Source organism: Urocampus carinirostris, chromosome 6 (assembly GCF_059441175.1).
Source record: "Urocampus carinirostris isolate Australia breed hairy pipefish chromosome 6, RoL_Ucar_1.0, whole genome shotgun sequence".
NCBI lineage: Eukaryota > Metazoa > Chordata > Actinopteri > Syngnathiformes > Syngnathidae > Urocampus > Urocampus carinirostris.
The window spans coordinates 22557008-22577289 of NC_142354.1; the positions used below are offsets into that span (position 1 = coordinate 22557008).

The window sequence follows — 20282 nt, forward strand, 5'->3', positions numbered from 1 at the left end:
ATGGACGTCAACATGGAGGAGGACATGGAGCTTGTGGGAATGGGACTTCGGGTCTCGGTGTCCCCCCTCCAAATAGTCATGTACATTTTCTTGGTGCTGCTGGGCATCCTGGGGAACGCCACTGTGATCGCGGTGATAGGCAAGAGCGTGTTTTTGGAACGCGGACGGGGACATAACTCGGACATCATCATCATCAACATGGCCTTGTCCAATTTGTTGGTGTCAGTCATGAGGAACACGCTGTTGGTTATCTCAGACGTTGGGCTGGAGGTATGAGATCACCTTTCTATTTATAGCAGTGATTCTCAATTATTTTTTATCATGCCTCTCTAGGAAGAAGAAAACATCTCAGTATCAGCTCCTCTCCCATGGTGTAGGTGTTATTTTACATTGAGCATTCTGGTCCCTGACTTAATATGATGATGATATGAGGGCAACAATGCATGCTGGTTTACTGCCGCAGCACTCACAAAGAATGTTGGTTCATCAGCAAGATTGGCGTGTACTGTATTTAAGTAGCATCCCAATTGATTTGGCTTCATACTGTCTGCTGCCAACATTTTTAACCACAGCAAGCACATCGTGCTTCCCCATCTTGGCTTTTGGGAGATATCCATTTTTCTCCTTTCTCTTACTTTTAGAAAATAACTTGTGGGGACGGACTAATAAATTAAAGAGAAAGAGAAAGAGAAAGAGAAAGAGAAAGAGAAAGAGAAAGAGAAAGAGAAAGAGAAAGAGAAAGAGAAAGAGAAAGAGAAAGAGAAAGAGAAAGAGAAATAGAAAGAGAAAGAGAAAGAGAAAGAGAAAGAGAAAGAGAAACAGAAAGAGAAAGAGTAAGAGTAAGAGTAAGAGTAAGAGTAAGAGTAAGAGTAAGAGTAAGAGTAAGAGTAAGAGTAAGAGTAAGAGTAAGAGTAAGAGAAAGAGAAAGAGAAAGAGAAAGAGAAAGAGTAAGAGTAAGAGTAAGAGTAAGAGTAAGAGTAAGAGTAAGAGTAAGAGTAAGAGTAAGAGTAAGAGTAAGGGAAAGGGAAAGGGAAAGGGAAAGGGAAAGGGAAAGGGAATGGGAAAGGGAAAGGGAAAGGGAAAGAGAAAGAGAAAGAGAAAGAGAAAGAGAAAGAGAAAGAGAAAGAGAAAGAGAAAGAGACAGGGTAAGGGTAAGGGTAAGGGTAAGGGTAAGGGTAAGGGTAAGGGTAAGGGAAAGGGAAAGAGAAAGATAGAGGAAGAAGAAGAGAAAGAGAGAGAATGAAAGAGAAAGATGAGAAAAAACAAGAGGGAGGGAGAGAGTGAAAAAAAAGAGATAGGGGCAGAGGGAGAGAAAAAAGAAAAAGAAAAAGAGAAAGATAGATAGAAAGTGAAACAGAAAGAGAGATAGAAAAAAGAGAGAGAAATAGGGAAAATCGGGAGCAAAAGAGAGGGATAGGGAGAGAAAGAAAAACAGGGAAAGAGACAGAGAAAGAGAGAGATAGACTGAAAGAGAAAGAGAGAAAGAAAGGGAAAGAGAAAAAGAGGAAGAAGAAGGGAAAATCAAGAGTGAAAGAGAGGGATAGAGAGAGAGGAAAATAGAGAAAGAGAAAGAGAGCGATAGAATGAATGAGAAAAAGATACAGCAAAGGAGAGGTAGTGATGGACTGAGAGAAAGAAAAGGAAAGAAAAAAAGAGAGAGACAGTGAGAAAGAGAGACAGAAAAAAGCAAAAGAAAGTGAGAGAGAAAGAGAAAGATCGGGAGAGGGAGAAAGAGAGAGCAAAATAGGAAAAGAGAAAGAGAGAGTGAGAAAGAAAGACAGCTAGAATTGCTTTGCGACACCTGGCATCGAGATCCAGTGGACATATTCAAAACTGCATCTTACTTTTCTCTTGCACTTCTTTTACCGTTGTCTTGTGGGCCAGATTAAAGGAGTTGGTGGGCCATACCTTTCATACCCCTGCCCTAAACATAACAAAAACATGTTCTCCGAGTTCAAAAGCGCCCCTCTTGACAGAGCCCCACTATTTGAGAATCACTGATATAAAGTAAGCGCAAGCATTTTGGATCGATGTAAGTGTGCGATTTTTACAGCTGTATTCGTCAAAGGAGTGGTGCCAGTTTCTGATGGGCGTGTGGGTTTGGCTCCGCTCGGTCAACGTGTGGTCGACGCTCTTCCTCAGCGCGTTCCACCTCCAGACTTTAAGGAGGGTCGCGCCCACCACCGGCACCTTACGTACCGCCCGAGGGGCACCGAGCTTCCTCCTTATAAGTCTGGCTTTCATCTGGTTTCTTAACTTTTTATATTCCATTCCAGCGTATATCTTCTCCACCAGTGGAAATGTCAACACGACAGAGGTGAGTCCTCGGGGTATTGCACGAAACCGAGATAAGGGATTAAGTCGGGATATTTTTATCATTTTTGGGTAGATTTAGCCACATGTCAGTTGCACAAAACCAAGATAAGGGATTAAGCCGAGATAATGTATGTTGATTATTTCTGGGTAGATTTAGCCAAACCAAGTTAAATGGTTGCTATTTTTTCCCTTTAATTTCTTTGTTATTGTATGTGTTTGTCTTGCTGTCGGTCACCGCTCATGAGGAATATGACCAAGGTAGATAGATAGATAGATAGATAGATAGATAGATAGATAGATAGATAGATAGATAGATAGATAGATAGATAGATAGATAGATAGATAGATAGATAGATAGATAGATAGATAGATAGATAGATAGATAGATAGATAGATAGATAGATAGATAGATAGATAGATAGATAGATAGATAGATAGATAGATAGATAGATAGATAGATAGATAGATAGATAGATAGATAGATAGATAGATAGATAGATAGATAGATAGATAGATAGATAGATAGATAGATAGATAGATAGATAGATAGATAGATATAGCCACGTGTCAGTTGCATGAAAGCGGGTGAAATTTTGCTCGGTTCAGATGCTATTGGGAAGTGACATCAACAGACATGAATCTCAAGGGGGGGCATATTGAATGCATGGGGGGCACAACTCTGCGTACCCCAAAAATGTTTGCATTTTTTTTCGCTTTGTGATTGGTCAACACGCATTTTTCCATCGATACAGTGTTGACCTTACATTTGTCAAGTATTTAAAAGGTAAAATGTTGTGGTACTTCATTTTTTTTAATTCGTAAAGATTCTAATTCATTTTTCCATTATTTATTGCATCTTTCTCACTTTGTTTTTTTGCAAGACGCTAATGCTCGTGAGCAGCACAACGCGGCCTCTGCTGGGCTGCGTGTGGAACTTTCCTTATTCCTTCAGCGGCTTGTCGTACGCTACCACCTCCATGGTGATTCACGAAACCCTTCCCATCATCTTAATGGTCTTCACCAACGTGGGTTCGCTATACACACTCTACACGCACGGGAGACCTTCGGCAAAAGATGCGCCCGTCATCAAAAGGGTCCCGGCTGAGAGACGAGCTGCCAAGGTGACTTTTTTTCATAGAATTAATTCCTAAACATTTATGAAAAACAATGTAGGATTTCTATTTCTATAAGGGGTATTTTTATTACCAGGTATTCAGAAAAAATACGGTGTAAATATATTGCCAGACTGCCAGGTGGTAATCTGGCTACCTCAGGAGGACACAGGGACCTCAGCTTGAAAACCGCTATCTTAAAATCTGCATTCTGACGTTTATTTGTATTCTCCAGGTTATTTTGGCGCTTATCATGCTCTTCATCGTGTCGTGGGGCACCAGCATCATCTCCGTCAACTACTTCAATTACAACCGCGGCTCCTCGGCCGAGTTCTTGCTGGTCATCGCTCGTTTCGCCAACATCATCTTCATCGCCTTGTCACCAATGGTTCTCGCGGTGGGGCATCGCCGACTCCGCTCTTTTATTAAATCCATCCTCTCCCACTAATAGGTGGCTGGAAAAGCACAAAGACTCTGCATTCATTGAACACTTTGACAGCCCGCCATATGCGATACAAAAATAATTGAAAACTGCTGTATTGTGGAAGCTTACTGTGATTATCATGGTCATTGGTGGCAGCACAGAACCCTAGTGGTTAACACATTTGGTGGCCGACAACAGTTGGTTTGTTCGGGTCCAAAAAATCCAGATCGACTCGACCCGGGCCCGCTGGTGTTAAAGCCCGACTCAGCCCGAGCCTGACCTATTACTTGATTTGAAGGACTGAGCATGAAACAATCTCAAATTTACATATTTTATATGTGAGGACTCGGGAGGAGGAGAGATGATTTTGTCCGACTCCACCCCCGACGCACACCTGCTACTCTGGGTACGACAATCAGGCTACCGAACGCTTGCGCAGCACTGGGCGGGAGAGGGACGAATACGTTGCGTGGATCCACAAACAAATAAAACAAAGAACGATGACGAATTTCAGGTCGGGCTCAGGCCGGGCTCGGGTTCAAGATCAGGCTCTGGAAACAGTGCATTTTTTATTCACGTTCTCCTTACCTTATTATATCTTTTTGTACTACTGGCTTTTTTTTCTCTCTTACTCAGTCACTCACTGTTGCCCTCTCATTCCAATTAATAATTGGACATACATATTCTTTATAATGCAGTCTCTGTGTTATCATAGTTTACATCAGGCGTCTCAAACTCACTTGAGTTTGGGGCCAACGTAACTAGGGTCCAGGTGAGGTTGAGCCAAATGAGGTTTTCCACAAAACAGACCTCATAAAAAAAATCCAATGTTCTTAAATAGCTTATAAAAATCCATACCAAGTAAGAGCTATAAATAAAAACACAACAAAAATGACAACTAAGCTAACTAAAACTAGACTAAAAAAAACTATAAATCAAGATACACTCCCATCCAATCAGATAGATAAAACAATATTTTCTATGGCTCTGTCAGTAATTTTCAACAGGCACAAAGATAAATTTGCGCTATGTCAAAATGCCCGCGGAAGAAGTTGGTATTATTCAGGCACCATCGGTAGCCTATTTTGGCAAAAGTGGGCTATATTTACCTCAAAGAAAAACATAAAAATTCAAGTTTCTATCATTCACTCCACTGAAAAAAATTCAAGAATATAATTGGGTTGAAATACAATATTACAGTCAGTGCAGCTGTGCAAATATCTATTTACAAAAAAACAACAATTTATTGAAATAATACGTACAATACAAAAATGAATAAAGATCATCTTAGGGGCCATAGAAAACCTTCTCGCGGGCCACATCTGGCCCCTGATCCTTGACTTTGACATGTGTATTAAACCAATAGAGCAGGGGTCAGAGTGTTAAGTCTTTGGACCATGTGGGGGAAGCAGGAACCAGAGGCAGGGGTGATCAAGAAGAGGGACACCTGCTTCTCTGGGTACGACAATCCGGCTACTGAGGAGGTACAAAGTGGCAAACAAAAAAGAATTCACAAAACAATGGAATGCCAAAACAAAACCTGACAAAGTCCACACCAGAAACAAAGACCTAAACTGAAAATTAAAAATGCAAGGAAAACAGTAACAAACATACAAGTTGGCACTAAACCACTAACAAAATGTCCAAACATGAAACCAGAAATATATTTTTAACACAAAATTTAACAAAACCGCTAAACCCGCAGAAAAAAGCTGATTCTTCAGCCCATCTCATTTCACTGTGTGCGGTTGAGGATTTAAACAAATCTACAAATTGTCAGAGCATGTGTCCCATATCAGCAAATATCCCACTTAAAATCTGTCTCCCCCCGAGTGTTGAGGCTTAATTTGACTGTCATTTTTGTCATAGAAAGTGGTTTCAAAACAAGGTGTGAGCAGAGTTCTTTTATAAAAATGTCACGAAAAACTGTAAATAATTAGCTAATTAGGTATTTACCTTCGGCGCAGAGGGTGCTAGAAGAGAGAGGAGTGGGCTATATGTGGACCGATCCGCCGATGTTGACTGCTCACCCAATAAAATTGCTCTGGGTGCTTGGCTGGCGGTTTAGGGTGTTTACAGTTTCTTTTGTGGGTTTTCATCATACAGTGTATCAACAAAATATATATTTTTAATGTGGTTCTATATACAGGATCACATCGGGACGAAAGGCCAAAATAGGGTCTGTTGGTGAAACACCGTAATTGTTTATCAAACGGTGTTTGCTTTGCACATACATAGATTGGAAAGATTAAGAAAACATTAGCAATGCTCTGGTTTTATCTCCCAGTCAGATATACTTATGAAAAAAGCCATCTTTTGTTTGTGAGCCATACGTTCCCGATCCCTGCAATAGTGGACTGTGCAGCTATTTGTGTTTCAGTTCATGTAAAATAATACTTTAAATGTTCATACGAGCATGGTTGCTTTAACCCTCCCTACCACAGATGTGTTTCCTTTCTTTCGGAACAACGACAGTTTGTTTTTCCTTCTTCCTTTGACCCTGAGCATTTTTATCCCCACCATCTTTCTTTTTGGTTCTCTGCTGTTTAAAAACTTTCGACCAACCCAGTATCATGCTCACTATCCTCCTCCTCAACTTGCTGTGACCCAGGGCGACGACCATGGGACAAAACCCCACAAACAACGAGGCAGAGAAATGCGCGACAGTAAGCAAACCTTCGGCGTGGTGGCCCCGGTCGTGGTTGTAGTACGTCACCGCGGCGACCTGCAGCACCCAACAAACGACAAACAGCGAAACCATCAACATGATAACGTGAGCCGCTTTGCGCTCGCCGGCCACGTGTTTGTCCAACTCGCCGCCAGTTCCCCCTGCAGTCACAGCCCTAATGTGCTTGGCCAGAGAATGCAACGTGGCTAAATTAGTGCACACCATTAACACCAAAGGAAGAACCTCGTTGAAAGCCAGTGAAGCCGACGCAAACGCCGCCCCCTGTCTGTTGGAGGGGAACTCCCATATGCAGCCCAACAGAGGCCGAGTGGTGCAGCTGATCACCATCAGTTCTACGGTGGCGTTGCCATGGACGTGGGTGCTGTAGACCAACGCCGGCGTGGAGAAAGCCAGGTTTGCCCCCCATACCAACCCTAGGACGATCCACACCCGCCGCCTCTCCCGCCGCAGGGCCAGGGGTCCGAAGGTCACCTGTTGTCGCCTCAAGGTGGTGCAGTGGAAGACGCTCAGTGCCAAAGTCACCCAGCAGCCTACGGCCCGCCACCACACCCACAGCAGCATGAAGATCCGACACCAACCCGGGGACAAGCTCACGTCCAAACCCAAATCTGAGACAAAGATGGGCACGGTGCGGAAAAGGGAGGTGAGAAGGTTAGCCAGCGAGAGATGCACCAATATAGTGTCCGACGGCGGAAGCCTCCGTGATGGACTCTCAGAAGCTGCCTGGACAACCTGCGGAGGAAAAATGCCTGGCATTTAGCAGAATTCAACCCATAATTATCTTTAGATATATAAAGTCAAATTCTGATTAAAAAGTGTGTACATTTGGTCTTGGCATTGGGGACCTAGCGCATTTCTTCAATACTATGACATTTTTATATGTACTTTAAAACATACACTATTTTTGGGGACACACAATGACAACTTGATATTGGTGGAGACACGTACCCTCGGTCCATGCCGAGATTTCTCTTTTCCCCACAGCGTATTTCATTGGAAGAAATGTTACTTATTTTAAAGGGGCACTTTGTATTATTTCACTAATATATGCCGCTGTATTGTGTAGTGCAACAGAAAACGACTGCCAAAGAGCACAGGGAAAAAATACAAACTATAGAGACTTAAAGCGACCGAACTGCACCAGTCGACCACTCCGTTTTTTTTAAGGTTTCGTGTACCCGTAGCAGCAAAATTTCTCCCATAAATGTAATAAATATTATCTTTTGATAGTGTTTTGCTTATTATTAATATTGATTTAACGTATTATAATTTTGATACAGGACTTTGTTACCACTAGGAATTGTTAAATATCAAACAAATGCCCTAATAATAATATTTTTATTGTTATCATATATATATATATATATATATATATATAAATGAGAGACAAAGAAAAACAAATTTGACTAGTCCTGATAAATCTATAGAAAATGTAACCATATAATTGAACATAAAAGAAGAAGCTTTGTTTTCCTCACCACAAAGATGACCAGTAAGTTCCCCAGTATGCCACAAAAAACAAGCATCCCAAACAGGATAGCCTCGACGGTGAGCACGGCCGACATGGCCTCACGTGCACGGTGACATCATTTGCTCGGCCAAGAGCGCAAATGCCTTCTAGTGTCCATAAAACGAAGCAGATGATCATCTTTATCTTTTATACGTGCACACAAAGCTCCAATCTTGCCGACTAGCCTCAAGGTTCATTTGGTTTGATGCGCAGACATTTTCCATCGATTTCCTCGCATCGGCAAACAAGTGTTGGATCTTAAAGCTCTCTTTTCTGCAAATCATCTCAATCGTAATGTAGTAACATTACACTGAATTTCAAGACCTTTACAGACTCATTTCAGGTTTTTTTCCATGACAATTCATATCCAATCTATATGAAACTGAAGCCCCAGGTTAGCCATGTTTGTGTCAGCAGTTTCCTTTTATGCGTCAACAATTTTTCCTCCTTATCCCTGGGGGCTAATTTTCTTGCTCGTATACCCCAAGGGGTCACATATCGGTTGCAAAAGCAGAATATAGACACACGAGGCCTCTGCATGAGTGTATCTTCACACTGCATGCATGTTGAGTTCTTTCTGTCTTTCTTCCTTTCTTTCTCCCTACCCATCTCCTTCTCTCTCTCTTCTCTCTCCATAGACTGGTTCTTTGTTAAAAACAGAAAGGTCAGTTTTCCAAACTTTTTAGAGCCAAGGTACAATCATTTTCATTGAAAGAATCTTGGGGCACACAGTCGTACGGAAATGTATTAGAATACATTCCTAGCACCAGTCTTGATTTGTGTTTTAGAATTTTGTCCAAATTGATTGAATAAAGTTGCTTTTATCATCTGTGGTCACTGTGGCTCGGGACGTAATACAGGTGATCAATTTTGGTGAATAAATCAGGTGTAATATGAGTTTTCCATATAATCAGTTCTTCAAGGTTTAAAATTCTTTTTTTTTTTTTTTTTTTTTTTCAAAAACCAAAAAACAAAATAATACTTTAAAATTGTGGAAATATTGTAAGATACCAACGATCAATACTTTTATTATATTGCATGCTGAAAATAAACTTAGGCAGCAATGATAATGATGATGACGGTGAAAATAGTGCTGTTGATACTGATGATGATGATGATGATGATGATGACGTAGTGATTGTGTATCCGTAGAAGATAAAAGACTGAATAGAGGGTGGGACCAAATAAGTTCTACTTTTTGTATAGCTCTAAATATAAAAAAGAAATCTAGTTTATCATGATTCATAATGATTTTTACTTATCATAACACTGAAAATGGTCTGCATTCATATAGCGCTTTTCAAGTCACTAAAGACCTCCCAACGCGCTTTACAATGTACTTCACACTCACCCATTCACACACACTCAAGTACCGATGGCCGCGTCAGCCATGCATGGCAACTCCCTGCTTATCGAGGGCATTAGGGATTCAGTGTCTTGACCAAGGAAACTTGAACATATAACCGAAGCAGCCGAGAATCGAACTTGCGACTTTGTGATCCCAAGACGTCCTTTTACCTCCTCAGCTACTGAAGAAGAATAAATTAAATTCCATCCATCCATCCATTTTCTGCACTGCTTATCTTCACTAGGATTGCGGGGTGCTTGAGCCCCTCCCAGCCATCTCCAGGCAGTGGGTAAGGGATATTATTATTATTATTATTATTATTATTATTATTATTACTGTTGTTGTTGTTATTATTTTTATCATCATCATCATTATCAATTCTTACCCCACTGTCTTGTAACATGAACCTATGTAAATGTGTATATTCTTGAGGTGTTTGTTGTATGTAATTACACAGGGAATTTAAATCAAGTCAAGTCACATTTATTTGTATAGCCCATAATCACAAAATGTTTAAAAAGAATGCACGGATTACAATTACACCATTCACTGAACTTAAACCGACATGCAGGCATGCAAAAACTCAAAAACCTCAACATGAGCAAAATAAGAAACCTTGAGAAGGGGCCACACATGTGGTAATCCCCTCCAAGATGACCATACAAAACACATATGCTTCTTCCTATTCCTTTTCGAACATGTTACGTCAACGCTGTTTTTTTTTTTTTTGACTGGTTGTTTTTTTTCTGGTGTTTGAAACAAAGTTTCATTCATTCAATTTATGTCGCATAAGGCCTTATATTTATTACAAACAGCGTATAGGACTTCTGGACTCCGAATGCACCACGTGTTCCGGATGGACCCTTTTTTGTATTTTTTTTCTTTCAACTCTTGCGTGGGCTTGTGACTCACACTCTGATGGCCACTAGAATTCTTGCACACGCACGCTTGCACCGTGCAGCGCGATTCCCCTCGCGTGCACCCGCCCACGGCAGACATCGGAGCTGCACGTCAGAAGCGACAAGGAGACAACGAGCAACGATGGCAAAACCTCCGGCGCTGTGACCCTGGAAGTAGGTGACGATCGTAACCGGTGAAATAGTCAATGATGCAGTTGATTTGTAGTTTTGGACTCTAGTGCTTCTCCTATTTCTATGGTTATGTGTTTTTGTTGCAGATGCTTCCCTACTCCACGCGGATGATGATCCAATTCTTGTCCGTCTGATCAGAAGAGATGAGCAAACAGCAGCGGCAGTCGCTGCTCGCGTTTGCGGCGTTACTGCTCTGCACAGCAGAGCACCGGACTCAAAGCAGCAGCTCGTCATCTGCATCATCAGCACCCCCATCAGAGGTGACAGGCAGCGAGGCTTCTGGGATGCAGCGCAAGGGGCTCAAACACCATGGCAACAGCAGCAGTCAGGAAAGCGAGCCATGGCAGAAACGCCCCAATGCTTCTGCCTTGGCCTCGGTCAAGTGGATCCCGCCGGGAGGGGCGTCGCCACTTTGCGCCTACCAAGTCACGGAAGGGGGCATCGGGGGGCCGCTCTGCTTCCGACAAGTTCTAGTCGGCTATGAATGCAGCGAGGACAACTGCAGGTCAGTTGTGTCTTCAGGGAGCCTTGTTGCGAATATTCTCATCAATGCCAGCGTGCTACTACAGTGGAGTCAAAGGGGCGAGGTGATCACAGGGGGGTCACCAGGCCGGACCGGAGATCCCGAGACGAGTTCTCAGAGCGGGAGCAACCCAAACAGCTATTTTGGTGGCCGGCGCCATAAACGGGGAGGTTATGAGTTGAGCTGCTGGTGGAACGGCAGCTACACGCAGTTCGAATGCCCCGGGGTCCGACTGGGGTCCGGGTGCAGGGACTTCCTGCTGAGCGAGCTTCACGAGAACATACCCTACCGCGTCTGCCTGCGCTCTCTGGGCCAGAAAACCGATGACAGAGACTGCGTGGAGTTCAACATTCCGCCGTCTGGGATGCAGGATATCGTTATCGCCATGACAACCGTCGGGGGTGCCATCTGCGTGATGTTGGTCATCATCTGTTTGTTGGTGGCATATATCACTGAAAACATCATGAGCCCGGCCACGCAGCACACACACTCCTACCGAGCTCACTCGTGCCGCTGAAGTAGCTCTCCAGCTAACTGTCATGCAGTGTGACCTTTGCTTAAGTCAAAGGGGTCTTCTCTGTAACACAGACTTGTTTAATATCTAACCACATACATGCCAATATTTTGACATTAAAAAGCAGTTGATTTAAGAGCAAAAGGAGGTACAAAGTACATAAAAGAAGTGGTCACAAAATAATGAAATGTCCAATCAAAACATGACCTGATATGATGCATTTGCAGCTTCCATCCTCTCTTCTGTTACGATGTCCGGTTTGGTTTTTGGTTTGGACTCTTTGATAGTTGTTATTAAGGCCTTGGTTTTCTTGTTTTTTTTCCTGTTGTTTTGTTACTAAATGCCATCCTTTGTTAAGCCCACCGGCCTCCATTCCGGCCTCCCTGCATTTAGGTCCACCTCAGCAAATGTGACAACTTTTGCTTGTTTAAAACTGGAAGTGGCAAACATTTACCAAAACACAAATGTAATGCGTTTGTTGGAGGGGTCTGTTCACACTCAAAGACATAATCCCTCTCCAAAATAAAGCACCCGTACATGAAAAAACTAGTCTCGAGTCAAGAGTAGCTTTTTTGTTTGAATTTGAAAAAATGTAGGTGTTTTTTAAGGGCGAAAAGCGGTAGTCTAACCTGTAAAGCGGTTTTGTTGGCAGGTATGCTGACAGTATATTCACAGCCCAGCTGAAGGGCGACATTAAACATGTTTGTACTTTTTCTAGGATAATGATAACAATTATAATAGCAATATAAGTAAGGATAACATTAATGAAAATAATGAGAGTAAATTTGCTGCGTAATCATGTGGAACATTTGGGTGTACTTGTAACATCACACAAAAATTCCATACATTAGTTTTCGGAACCGCTTATTCTCACTAGCTTGGCAGACGTGCTGGGTCCATCCTATCCATGATTTTGGAATGTGGGAAAAATCCAGAGGAGTCACAGGGAAAACATGCAACCTCCACACAGGGATGCCGTTAGCTGGAATTGTGCTGCTGAATTGTGAGGCGGACATGTAAATAGCAACACACCATGGTCGCTATCATAACGTTTAATGCAAAACGTCTCGTTAAAACAAAAAAAATTAACCAACCCAAGTGAAAAGCTTGTTTCTTTTATGTTGTTTCTGTGTCTTGTTCTTGAGATAGGAACTGGTACCGAACCATCCACGACTCGTACCGGTCTGCGGCCTGGTGGTTTGGGACCCCAGCTTTAAGTGATACCAAGCATCGTAGCAACATTTCAACCTCCACTGACAAGGACTAAAAATAACTTACCGGTACTCATGGTATTGCAGTTCAAGTTGAATTAGAATGGGTGATTCTTTTTGATACTATGTGTCGAGCTTAAAACTTGAGATCGTATTGGGATGAAGACAAGAACACACTTTGAGTCTGAGATTAGGTTTTTGATAGCCCTTCCATCTGAGACGCGTGTTTCCAAGATCTGCTCAGGAACGAATCACACACCCCCAGAGGATAGAGACTCATTTATTGAAAACACAGGCATAAAACAACACATCTGATTGGTTTAAGCGAGATCATATGAATACATAAAACCGATCTGATTGGTTTGGACAGAAATCGCATGTTTAAATGAAGAGTATAATGCTGGTCGCTAGATGGCTTGCGAGCATAATAAATGAGCAGTACGGAAAGGGAAACTTTGTAACACAAAAGGCACAAAGCGTCACTGTAAAGTCAAAAGGGGTAGAAATGGGAGACAAGCTCTTCTCCAGACTTTCCGGCACTAAAGCGAAGGCCATCTTGATGAATAGTTAGTAGGCCCCAAGAGGATACAATTGTTGCAAGAACACAAACAGCACCTGCATACAATATTTGGCTTCGTTGAGGTTCTTTTGAGGATAAAATCATACAAAGGCACATTCAAACTATAATCAAACTATAATCACACTATGTTCATCCTTCAATATGAAATAAACTGAAGCAATGCTTTAAGTCAGTATTTTCCAAACTTTCTCTGGAAAAACTACTTCAAAAGATGTTAAAAGCACTGCAACGTTCTTTCCAAAAGTCAATTCTTGAAAGTTGGAAGAAGAATTATTTACAAGACATTGTAAAGATGACTTTTCAGTGATTACTATAGTGCCACTTTAGACGAGGTAAACTCAACATTGACCACTTTTGGAATACATTTGGTCCACGTTGAATGGGTTCAACACAACATAATTCTAGACATCTATTTTGGGACTGAAACTTTGCAAACTGACCACAGATTTAGTTTAAAATTCAACGTCCGAAAGGATGAATATTATTCATAGATGAGTTTCACACCAGGACAGATATAATGAGAATTTCCAAAATGTACTCACATCACATTGATAGCAATTATAGAGGAATGATAATGTTTAACACATACACACACACACAAAAGTGCTTGGATTTACTAATGCCATTTGCAAGTCTGTTGTGACATATTGCTTACAGCAAGTTTTTTTTTTTTCGTGCTAGCAAGGCTAATAGCTTAAACAAAAAAAAACACTTAAAGTAGGGCTATTGGTGTTGAATTTTATTCCTGATATTGTCTTATATTAATATCTTCAACTGTGTTGGTTTTGTATAGCAATCTCTGTTAGCTTGCTAGTTGTTAGCTTATCATGTATATCATATATAACACTTTCTGGAGTATGTTCCGCTCTTCTTATGAACAGCTACAATACATACATGATCTTGTTTTCTCTAGGTGCAAATCCATTTTTATTGTGTATATTCAACTTTTATACAGTAGTGAAGAAACAGAAAAGAGCCAAAGAAAACGCTAGATAAATATGGACAATGGCTTCAGAGTCATTCTGTTTTAAGGATTTAGATTGAATTCCGTTTTGCAAAACCAAAGAGCATTCAACTTTACACAGACTACACGATTCATTATTCTGTACACACTATCAATTGGTCTTTCAGTGATGAATTGTTCGTCTCTTTGTGTGCTGTATTATGTAGCAATATAATAAAATGTCGTGCTTTGAGTGTATCCCATTAGCTGATGTTTAATCATGGTGAGTCACAAACAACTGTCCTAATAAGTTGTGTCCTACTTGCAAAAAAATAATAGTAATTCTGGAGTGACTTGAGTATCTATACCTTATTTCTCTCATACATTTAGTAAAGGGCAATACAACCTCTATATACTGTACCAAACAACATTTTTCAAAATATCTTTGTTTCCTGCATTCAGTCAATAAAGCATCATGACATTATTTATATAATTTTCTGCTTTTCTTTTTTAATTCGCATGAGTGAAACGGCCATTTGGTCGACTTCACACTTAAAAGGCGACACGAAAGGGGAAGACCGCATGCAGCTGATGAAATTATAAAAACACTTTCAGATATGATTCATTGGGAGTGAGTGTTTCCAATAGTTTTCCACAGCGCTCATTTTGATTAAGCGGGCAATTAATGAGCAATTTTTGTGGGGTTTGTGTGTTCTGCTATTGGTTATCTAGATTTGTTTTTACCATATTCTCTTCACTTGTTTCCATTGGATTTGTGCTTATTTCAGAAATAGGTGGGAAGCTGTGTTTCTCGTGTTACTTTTGGGTGTTAGTCCATGGTGGCCTATTATTCTAAACAATAAACAATGTACACGAATGGGGCATTGAGCATCAAGGTTCTATATTAACCTGAAATTTTCCAGTTTAAGCAACATTGGACGTAACCACTTACACACCTAAATCTACAACCTCAGAACTCAGGAGTTCATTTTCACACTCTTCATGTTTTAAGAACTTGTAGCATATTTGTTAAGTTGTGAATTTCTCAAGAGAATTCCAGGATAATCCAAGATGTGCCCCTATGTTTATTCATATAATTGTTTTTAAATACTTGCATCTTCCCCACTAAACTGTGGAAATTTGGAGGCCTGCCTCACTGAGATAAAAAGATGGATGTCACTTAATGTCTTGCTCCTTAACTCTGAAAAGACCAAAATGTACATTTTCGGTCCATCTAAATGCCGTGACTTGTTTTCAAAAACTGCTCTGAACATTGACAGATGTAATATCACCCAGAGTGACTCAGTCAAAAATTTGGGTGTCACGTTTGACCCCAATCTGTCCTTTCAAACACATGCTAAAAATAATACTAGAACAGCTTTTCTCCATCTTGGTAATGTTGCTGAAATTCACCCTATGCTGTCTCAGTCCGATGCGGGGATTATAATTCATTGTTCATTCATTGTTGTTCGGTTGTTATCTCCCGTCTTGATTACTGTAATGCACTACTCTCCGGTCTCCCAAAGTCCAAACTCAAGAGCCTGCAGCTGGTACAAAATGCTGCAGCGAGGCTTTTAACTAAGACAAGAACGTTTGATCACATTACCTCGATTCTAGCTAAGCTGCATTGGCTCCCTGTTAGCTTAAGATGTCATTTTAGGGTTCTGTTAGTATTACACAAAATCATGCATGGGCTTGCTCCCTCATATCTTTCAGATTTAATTTCACCCTATGTTCCGGTCTAGAGCCTTCGCTCTGAAAATGCTGCTCTACTAGTGATCCAAAGAGCCAAGAAGAGAATCGCAGCTTCAAGAGCGTTCTCCATCCAGGCCCCGGGGATGTGGAATGATTTGCCTCCTGAGATTCAGCTTATGAATGACATATATTTCCTGTTGACAATATCTGTGTATTATTTGTTATTACAATATCCATTGCAGCCTAGTCATCCTGGAAGGGGGATTACCTCATCTGCGGTCTCTTCTCAAGATTTCTTCATTTTCCACATGTTGAGGTTTTTGAGTTTTTCCTTGCCCTCATGTAGGTTTTAGATCAGGGGATGGTGTAATAATAGTCTGTAGTTTGCAATTATCTGTGGTCTGTGCAGCCCTTTGGGACTCCTTGTGATTAAGGGCATCACAAATAAACATGACTTGACTTGACATCCACGTAGGTCATGTTAAAGGGACCCTGTGTAACTTTAGCGCCTCCCAGTGGTAGAAAAAAAATGTCGTAATCGTATCATATAAACGTGCATTTTTCTAAATACTCTGGTGGAGGAATTAACATGAGCCTCACCTAGAGGGAGCTGACATAATTGCACTACTTTGCATGGCACTATTGTTACGATGCACTATTTTCTATTGCACTCTTATCACAAAAGGGAATTGCACTTACAACTTAGGCCAGTCTCTGATATTTCTCTCTTCAGTCTTTATTACACGTTTATCTCGTTCATCCTGCAGTGCAATGTCTAATCTGGTTGCAAACAGAGTTTACTACGTTGTTATCAATAATAATAAAAACTATTGTATTCTGTTTTATCTTGCTGCTACGGGTGCCCAAAAAACAAAAACCTTGAAAAGGGCTGGGCAAAAAAATGGGAGGAAAATAGTGTGGTTTGGTCACTTTGAGTCTCTGTTGTTTTTATTAGATAGATAGATAGATAGATACTTTATTCATCCCCGAAGGGATTCTTTGTCCACATGTTGGCTTGGAGAGGGATGGGTGCCACCAGGTTGTATTTGCCAAAGACCCACCACAGGAAATCGTGCACTTAGGACCCATGTGTTAAGGGAACCGACCGTGTGTTAAGGGAACCGACCGACCAACCAAGCTTATCAGCATTGGTTTTTGGTTGTACTACACAATACAGTGACATTTAATTGTGCAATTATACACACTGTCCCTTCAACATTCTCACCAACACTACTGCTTTGCGCGTGAATCTATTGCTTTTCGCTGATTATTTCATAATGTCTACTGCTTTTTTAAATGTAAAAAAAAAAAAAAAAAATCTTGACTTGGAACGAGTATTTCTAGTCTACAACGTCTTTGTTTTGAAGTGAGACTAAGGCTGAGTCCCATTCTTCGCACTTTCACTCGCTATGTGCCCTAGTCACTCGGTTTGCGCGTTCACGTGAAAATGGGGTGTGTCCCGATACTCTCAAGACCGAGGCAGAAGTGCCCTCAAACCATGTCGTAGCCACTTCAAGACCGAGGGGGCTCTCGACCTCACTTGGCGGCGAAGTGACTACCCAGAAGGCTTTGCGAATTCTCAATATCAACAAACATGCCCGGAAAGGAACCGCACAAATGTAAGTAGTTTTCCACAACCACGCATGTATTTGCAACAAAATGTATTGAGATATCTTAGTTAGACGTAAATGCAATAGAAAATCGTATTTTCGCGTTAAAACACGAACATTGCAAAATCGCTACTTTACGAAGTGCACTAATCTACCAAGGGAGCTGGCAAAAAAAAATCTTCACGCTACAAACTTTAAAGTAGGATAACTGGGCAGAAAATCACGGTTCAGCCCATCCCTGTTTTTATCTTAAACGAGTCGTCCTTTTACATCTACTGTACATGGCCAGTCGCTAAAGGAGCATAGTCAGAATACCGTTCTGGACATAAGCGCTTGTTTACTGCACACAATTTCGGGTGTCGTGTTTTATTTACAATATGATTCTTTCATGTGAGATCAGAATGCATTAGTTTTCATCATGCATTATGAGTAATGTCTCCGAATTTCACGTGGAAATACAGTTGAAACAAACTACTATCACATAGTCCACTGCCTTCTCTGTAAACACATATTAAGTAAACTAATTACCTTCTCAAAATGTTGTCCAAATGTGGAGACAATTCTAAAGCATATGTGATGCTGGCCAATAGAAGGCTCATACAGCCATAAGAATAACATGTCAATTTTGTGTATCTATTCACTATCAAATAATTATCCAGAACACATCCTATAATTTCCTGTCTCACATCAACTTGCTGAGCATCCTATACTCAGTTGTTTTTGTACAATACATCAGCATTAAGTAATTCTTGTTTTTTCCACCCAACCTAAAGGCCACTGTAGAACGTCCCGTGGAAGAGCTGGTCACCATCACAGCTACCACGCCATCCACACCACCGGGCACGTCGTTGGCACCTTCTAATCCGGCGCCAAAGCCCAAATCACCCAGAAAAAAAAGGAAGCACGATACACTCCTTGACTTTTTGAAAGCGGAGTCTGCCGGAGTGAGGAAAAGGCTCGAAGAAACTGTGGCCAAAACTGAGCGGTTCCCGTCCTTTTTGGGAAGCTCGTGGACAAATTTCCAGAACAGTGACATCTCTGCAATGTTTCCCTTTGTTTTATAAAAGGATAATATTGTTTTTTTTATTAAGAACTCAATGAAGTTCCAGTTTGTGTTTTCCAGCTTCATGGAAGTATTGGTATATTTTTGTTAAAATTTGTGACACATTATTTACTATTATGTATTTTGGCCCAATGTGAGTTTGTTTTTCTGAAAGTAAACTATTATTTAAGCTGGAGTGATTTGTAGTTGTTTTCTGTCCAACAGTCACATAGTTCACACACAGTATCTCACATCATTATGAAATAAACCACCAAGGTGTTACTCAAAATGAAGATGTTTATTGAATAGTAATGCAGAAAAGCACATAATGCAAATGTGGGTCTGACTTAAAGAGCCTAAATATGGCTTTTGGGCAATTTATTCCATATTAACTGTGGACAATTCTTTGTACGGTGGACCTGGGAACCCTGAAGACCCGTGACACCACACGGTAGGACAGAGCGTGGGCCAGCCAGTACACGTAGATCAGGACCTCCAGCCACGGCCCTGTTCCCTCTTTAGCAGCTCATGCAGGGCCCACATAACCTTCTTGCTCAACCTTAAGTCCTGAATGAGTTCTGACTCCACATCCAACCATAAGCACAGGATGGGAACATTCCTGTCCAACCTGTCCACGCTTATGGGACAGCCACTCTGGAACACAATAGATAACAATTTAGACATAAAAGTGGGCATAGAAAAGAAAAAGACCGCTTTAACTGTGATGTAAGCATCATGAAAAAATGTTGAAATGACCTTTTTTATATCCAATGACAACTCTTTTGAATTAAATTCCTTATGAACTAAGGTTTTTGGGTCGTACAGGGAAGTTTGGTGACGATATTATGTCAGCTTAAGGGTCAGGTGGACTGTTCTTGTGTTTGTTTACTTTTCGTCATGTCACACATTCAAAACCCCTACTATATGTCATAAAATGGCATTAAGATACTAATAAGTAGATTGCCATTTATGTCTACACAAACATAGGGTATTATGTGAACGTGCATTGTATGTTAACTCTTACTGTATTTGACCGAACGGGTCATTTTTTTTAATGAGTGTACGTACCTTGTAAAGATGAATCAGCACTACATAGCGCCAAAGCTGTCTTCAGTATAGCACATTTCTCCTCCGTTGATTGGAGACACGGAAAAGATGATGAGCTTTCAGGCAATCGGTAATAACACAGCTGTAGCGGGCATTTTTAACGTTGCACGAACTCTCCAACTGACACACTACGTTGAGACTCGAGTTGTTTACATGTGACGTAGGCCTATACGTCACTAAGGTCTACAGCCAATTAATATTACCGCCATCTCCTGGACAGGGGTGGAACCTTGCAAGTCTTGTCCAAACCTTTTCCACTTTGCACTCCACTCGATGAGGGCACTCCTCTATCGAGGGACCTCACTGGAGGGTTCTCGGGGCCGAGTGAGAGAAATGGGATTGGGCCTATGTCTGTGTGCATGAATTAACCGCTCTAACTATTGTATTTGATTTCCGTTTTTTTGTAAATGCTTGCCACATCTGGTTTTAAACAAGCACATGTTGTTGTTGTTTTTTAATGTCCTGGAGACAGTTTGTGTTTTGCGGGTAAAAAAAAGAGTGTGCAAAAAAATATATCGCTTTTTACTGTCAAAAGGTAGGCATTTATGCATTAATCCAGTGATTATC

General features: G+C 41.1%; 3 protein-coding genes and 1 long non-coding RNA gene across 4 annotated transcripts; 2 read left to right on the plus strand and 2 right to left on the minus strand.

The window, feature by feature from the left end:
- LOC148364228 (olfactory receptor class A-like protein 4) lies at positions 1–3876 on the plus strand. The gene is made up of 4 exons (XM_088338319.1): positions 1–270; positions 2054–2317; positions 3198–3437; positions 3664–3876. Exons 1-4 carry the CDS (start codon positions 1–3, stop codon positions 3874–3876), a joined length of 987 nt encoding a protein of 328 aa, XP_088194445.1.
- Positions 3877–6277: 2401 nt separating this feature from the next.
- ora4 (olfactory receptor class A related 4) lies at positions 6278–8106 on the minus strand. Its single transcript, XM_088337343.1, has 2 exons — positions 8020–8106; positions 6278–7273 (listed from the first exon to the last, which is right to left on the minus strand). The coding sequence occupies exons 1-2, from the start codon at positions 8104–8106 to the stop codon at positions 6278–6280; spliced, it is 1083 nt and encodes a 360-aa protein (XP_088193469.1).
- A 2201-nt stretch (positions 8107–10307) lies between these two features.
- fndc10 (fibronectin type III domain containing 10) lies at positions 10308–12076 on the plus strand. Its single transcript, XM_088338320.1, has 2 exons — positions 10308–10472; positions 10577–12076. The coding sequence occupies exon 2, from the start codon at positions 10634–10636 to the stop codon at positions 11528–11530; it is 897 nt and encodes a 298-aa protein (XP_088194446.1). The 5' UTR covers positions 10308–10472; positions 10577–10633; the 3' UTR covers positions 11531–12076.
- Positions 12077–18887: 6811 nt separating this feature from the next.
- On the minus strand, positions 18888–20064 carry LOC148364231 (uncharacterized). The gene is made up of 2 exons (XR_015850732.1): positions 19677–20064; positions 18888–19262 (listed from the first exon to the last, which is right to left on the minus strand). It is a non-coding gene; the product is annotated as an uncharacterized LOC148364231 (long non-coding RNA).
- Positions 20065–20282: the final 218 nt, after the last annotated feature.